The sequence below is a fragment of the Phalaenopsis equestris genome, unplaced genomic scaffold (assembly GCF_001263595.1).
Source record: "Phalaenopsis equestris unplaced genomic scaffold, ASM126359v1 Scaffold001187, whole genome shotgun sequence".
Lineage (NCBI taxonomy): Eukaryota > Viridiplantae > Streptophyta > Magnoliopsida > Asparagales > Orchidaceae > Phalaenopsis > Phalaenopsis equestris.
The window spans coordinates 229012-234224 of NW_018165626.1; the positions used below are offsets into that span (position 1 = coordinate 229012).

The following is a 5213-nucleotide window of genomic DNA, read 5'->3' on the forward strand; positions in this document are numbered from 1 at the left end:
TTTAAAAAAAAAGAATCCTCTCACTGATTGTGTCCACCGCTGGAACACTTCCCTATAGCGGAAGTTCCTACTTGCATACCCTCCTCCGATGCTTTACCTTACAGCAGGCCCTCTGCTATAACTTTTTTCCTACAACAAGTCCTCCTCCATAGCTTTTTCTAGAAACAAATCCTTCTCCGGAGTTTTTTCCTACAACCAGTCCTCCCGCATTCTTCCTATAGTAGGCCCTCATTCGGAGCATTTTTCCTGCGACAGACCCTTTTCCGGAGCTTTTCCTACAGCAGACCCTCCTTTGAAGTTTTTTATTTTTTTTCTGCAGGTCATAGCCTACAATTTTCCCTATAGGTTATCTACTTCTCTGCAAACTTTCCCACAGCATTACCTGTAGAAGACTTCCGCCTATTTACAGATAATGCAAAAACTACAGTCAATGACAATCGCAATCAACTAGAAGTCAATTTTTCTTGTAAGTTGTCTACTTCCCTACAAAATTTCCTTCAACATTACCTGTAGAAGTTCCTGTAGAAGCCTTATGCCTACCTACAGATATTGTAGAAACTGCAGGTAAAGACAACCGCAGTCAACTAAAAATATTCCTAAATGCTCTTTGGGTTGATTACCAACTACAGAATAAAGACTTCAAGTTCTACCTCACAAAAAATCTTTCTCATTCATTGTTTGATATTTTCAAATCCAAGCAATGTTTCAACTTGAGGGGGGTATTATAAGTTATATTAGAAAATAATTTATTCATGTTAAAAGTTATGAGAATTAAATTTATTTCCTTGAATTGGATTTATTGTCTATCTTATTTTAGATTTATTTCCTTGGATTGAATCTATTTCCCTTCCTATTTTATGTCTTCTCCTTTATCTCCAAATAATTATTATGAATTGATTTATTAGAGATGTAAGTGTTATATCTTTCCTCTCATATTTCTTTCCTTTCTTCTTCTCGGCTTCATATAAGGGTATTTATACCACCTTTTATATCAATAAAAAAAATTCCGCTTAATTCTCAAAACCAACATGAAGAATTAAGAGGAATTAGCAAACTAATTAAAGAGAGATTCGATGTATAAATAACATAGATTTAGATGTTTGATTAGCAATGTTTTGATTCTTGTATGATTATTAATTGGTCTAGATCTAGAAAATAATTGAATGATTCATGAAACCAAAAAATTTGAAATAATAGAATTAGATTTAAGTGAAACAAATACAGCATAATCACAACTAAAATCATTATATAAAAATACAGCAATTACTATCAATCATTATACCACATAATAGCTTCCAATAAAATTAACGAAATCTTAACACAGCATTCAGTAGGAAATAAAGGCCAATAAAACATAAACATATAACAAAATTATCATGAAAATAATAGATGACATCAACAGAACAGTGTAATTGCAAAATAAGCGAACAGGAAGACGGAAAACTGTTTTGGCACAAAAAACTTGAAGGATTAAAACTGCTCCAATATCACAAGATAGAGGCATATAATAATAAATACAAACAAACAAACAATGAAGATGAATAAGAGAAAAAGTGTGTGCACAGCACTATCATGGAGATGAAGAGGAGGCTTTTAAAAACAATGACGTATTAATCCTCTTCGAATCAACTGCTTCAAAATAATATAGTTAAGTGAAATAAGATAGCAATTAAATTTTAAATTATTAATTACTAATTAATTTAGACTAACTTTCATATTATAAAATATTCAATGTTTGAATAGCACACATTTCAACAACAACAAGTCTTTGTCCCACAAAGTGGGGTTGGCTACATGAATCACTTTTCTCCATTGTGACCTACTGAGTGTCATATTTTCATTTAATTTTAATAAATTATGATCATTTTTATACAAATGCCACTTCTTTTTAGGTCTGCTGCTACATCCCTTAGTATAAATCAAATTTAAATCATCTACTCTCCTAACAGGATCATCAAATAGTCGACGTATAGTATGACCAACCATCTAAGAAGACTCTCTCTCTAATTTTGGCTGCCAATGGAGCTCTCCAACCCTTTCACGAACATATTCGTCTCACATTTTGTTACTATGTTTAAAGTCACTTATCCACCTGAACATTCTCATCTCATCACCACTTGACTTAATTTAATGCTTCTCTTTTAGATGCCAACATTCTGCACCATCAAGTATTGCAGGTCTGACCACCATCTTATAAAATTTGTTTTAAGATCTAAGCAATGCTTTTCTATCACACAATAAACGTGATGCATTCCTCCACTTCTAGCATCCAACTTGAATTCTACCAATAGCATCTCGATCTATATGATCATTACTTTGAATAATGGACTCGGGACATCTAAACGTTCACTCATTTTAATGACTTGATCGCCAATTATTGCAACCTCGCCACTAGATCAATTACTGTTGAGATGTCATTCTACATATTTAGTTTTAGATTTAAAAAAAAAGGCTTTAGATTATAAACAAAACATGCTTAAACATTTAAAATCCATATCAATTAATTAAAACCTTTACTAGTTTGTAATTGTTTGTTGATATTGTAATCATTAATAAATTACTTAAAATAGTTCATTAAGAAGTTAAAAACGTTAATATATAATATATCTATTTAAACAATTGATCCATAAGAAGAAAAATGGATAAGCTAGGAATCAGGGCTAACAAATAAAAAGAAACTGTTTCTTTCATTTAAGTAAGGGATAATTAGGGCATTATTAAATTTTAGCTGCATGACTTCCTTTCCCTATATTATTATTATTTCTCGGAGAAACCAAACACTCTTTGTAAAAGAGACAACTTTCTCTGATTTTTCTTTTTTCTCATGTGAAACTCTCAAATCAAAAGAATGCGCCAACTTTCCTATAGGTTATTTTCTTTTCTCTTCATTTTGTAACTCCCACAGAGAATGTAAAACAAAATAATGAACAATACACCGAAACAAAACTAACATAAGACATAACCAAGTATAAGAGATATATTGAATTGTGTCCAGTAGGCCTATGATCAAATTTGCATAAACTCTCACAAACAAATAGAACTCTTCCCTAATGAGTTAAAAGATGGGCATTTAGGAAGAAGGGATAGAATCAACTAATGTACGACTCAAAATATATCAATATAGACTCTTATATAGGAGGTGTGACCTTATATCATATAGTTGGATCACCTCAGTAACTATAGAGTAGAAAACTACGCAACAACAATGAAAGATGAAGCCAATGGAATCAACATCTATCGATGGCAGTGATAGCAAAATAAGAACATTATAAGTATCCTTTTCTAATGGCAGGGGAATTGGAGTATACCAATTAAATAACTATATAAGCAACTATAACATTTAATTTAACTAAACTCTTGAATCTGATTAAATTCCACAAATCTCAACCCATGTTGGATGCAACTTTAAAGGTTGGATATAGGAGCGTGTTGGATGATTTCTGTTGTTTATAAATTTAGTTGAACAATTATTATAGAGAAATCATATTTTTAAAAGTTATTTTTGGTACTATATTTTTTTCTTTGAAAGTAAAATAGATAATAAGTTTCTTATAAACATCATTTCTAACAGATCTGATTGTTAAAAAGTTAATTCTCTCCATACAAATTGTTGAAAAATAATAAAAAGTTACAGCTAATCAAAGCTCTAACAGATTTCAGAGAAGCTTCCCCAAATTAACCCATGATAAATCTAGTCAAATCATGAATTTAGTAAAATAGAGTTTTTGCCTAAACCAGAATATGGTAGCATACTTTTAATAGAATATACGGCTGGATCTAACGTAAATCCATCAAACACAAGAAGTAGGAAATTTTTATCCGGTGCTCCGCTAAATCGAATTAAAATCCTGGTTGCAGCCAGACAGGAGTGACGGACCTGAATCGGTAGAGCAGAGAGAAGGAAGCAATTCCTTAAACCATCCTAACTGAACATGCAGAGAAAGATTGGTCCATGTGACGTACATGCCCCTCTCCCTGAAGAAGCTTACGTCAAGCGCAGTAGCCCCAGCGACGGCGAAGTTCACCCCTCGCCGGAACCGTCCATTGCCAGGCCCCTCAAGGAAGGGCCGGATAAAAGGAAATCCCATCCCGTTCGCTGCTCGCAAATGGGTTACGTAAGGCTCTATGAAGAAGAACAACAAGAAGAAGAAAGACAACAGAAAGAAAGTGCGAACACGGACCGATGAAATCGATAATAAGTCGGCCATCGGAGAAGCGGCCAGTTGGGCGATGGAAGAATGTCTCGCCGTAGGGGGGCCTGGCAGCTTCGATGTTACCCTGTTCGGATATCAGAAGGTTTCCGGTATCGGCGATGGAGTCGCCGAAGCTGAAAATAGAGGAGAAGCAGCCATTGGCGCCTGCAATAGAATGAAGGAATACGACAACGAGCTGGAGCAGGGCGGGCGAAGCAATGGAATGAGTCGACGGGAAACTCAAAAGGCTCGGAACCGGATTTAAAGCCATTCCCGTGAATGGGGGAGAAAATCTGCTTGGAAGCTCATATGTAATTGAGCCAGTGTACTCCATGAACAAATCCACCTCAAACGCACCACCCAACACCCATGGCTGTAAATGAACCAGTGCACTTCATCAACAGATCGAACTCGACTCCCCAGATAAAGTTGGTTCAAATTACTAAATAAATATATTTAAATAATTTTTAAAAACTCTTAAATGAGCTAAACAAGAATATAACCAAAGTTATTCTTTTATATTCACGAACAAATACATTTATTATTCACTTATAAAATAATCGATATTATATATATATATATATTATATTTATTTTTTTGAAGTTTATATCTTATATGTGAAATTCAAGACTTATCTCCATTAAGGAGTATTAAACAATGGAGTTGTTTTATATATATTTATTATATATATATTATTTTTATATTTAATTTTTTGAAGTTTATATCTTATATGTGAAATTACAAGATTTATCTTGACTAAGGAGTATTAAACAATGGTGTTGTAGAATTTTGCCAACAATGATGGTTTATTTTTATTTTTTTTTACGGGAAGCAATGATAGATTGAGAGATTATTTTGTGCAAGCATTCAATGTGAAGTTCTTCATTATTAATATCAACTTGAATGCATTTTTTTTTGGGAAAAAAAATATTTTTTGAGATCTTTTTTTATTTATTTATTTATGATAACCCATAAATGATTGACAATATGATAAAAATGATTATATATTTTTAGAAAAAG

At 32.8% G+C, this 5213-nt stretch overlaps 1 protein-coding gene across 1 annotated transcript in view; it reads right to left on the reverse strand.

The window, feature by feature from the left end:
* Positions 1–4542, reverse strand: part of LOC110033457 (GDSL esterase/lipase At1g28570-like) — a 19760-nt gene extending 15218 nt beyond the window's left edge. Inside the window, 2 exon segments of the mRNA XM_020737442.1 lie at positions 3878–4096; positions 4182–4542. Of these exon segments, the coding sequence (XP_020593101.1) occupies positions 3878–4096; positions 4182–4527 (565 nt within the window). The 5' untranslated portion in view covers positions 4528–4542.
* Positions 4543–5213: the final 671 nt, after the last annotated feature.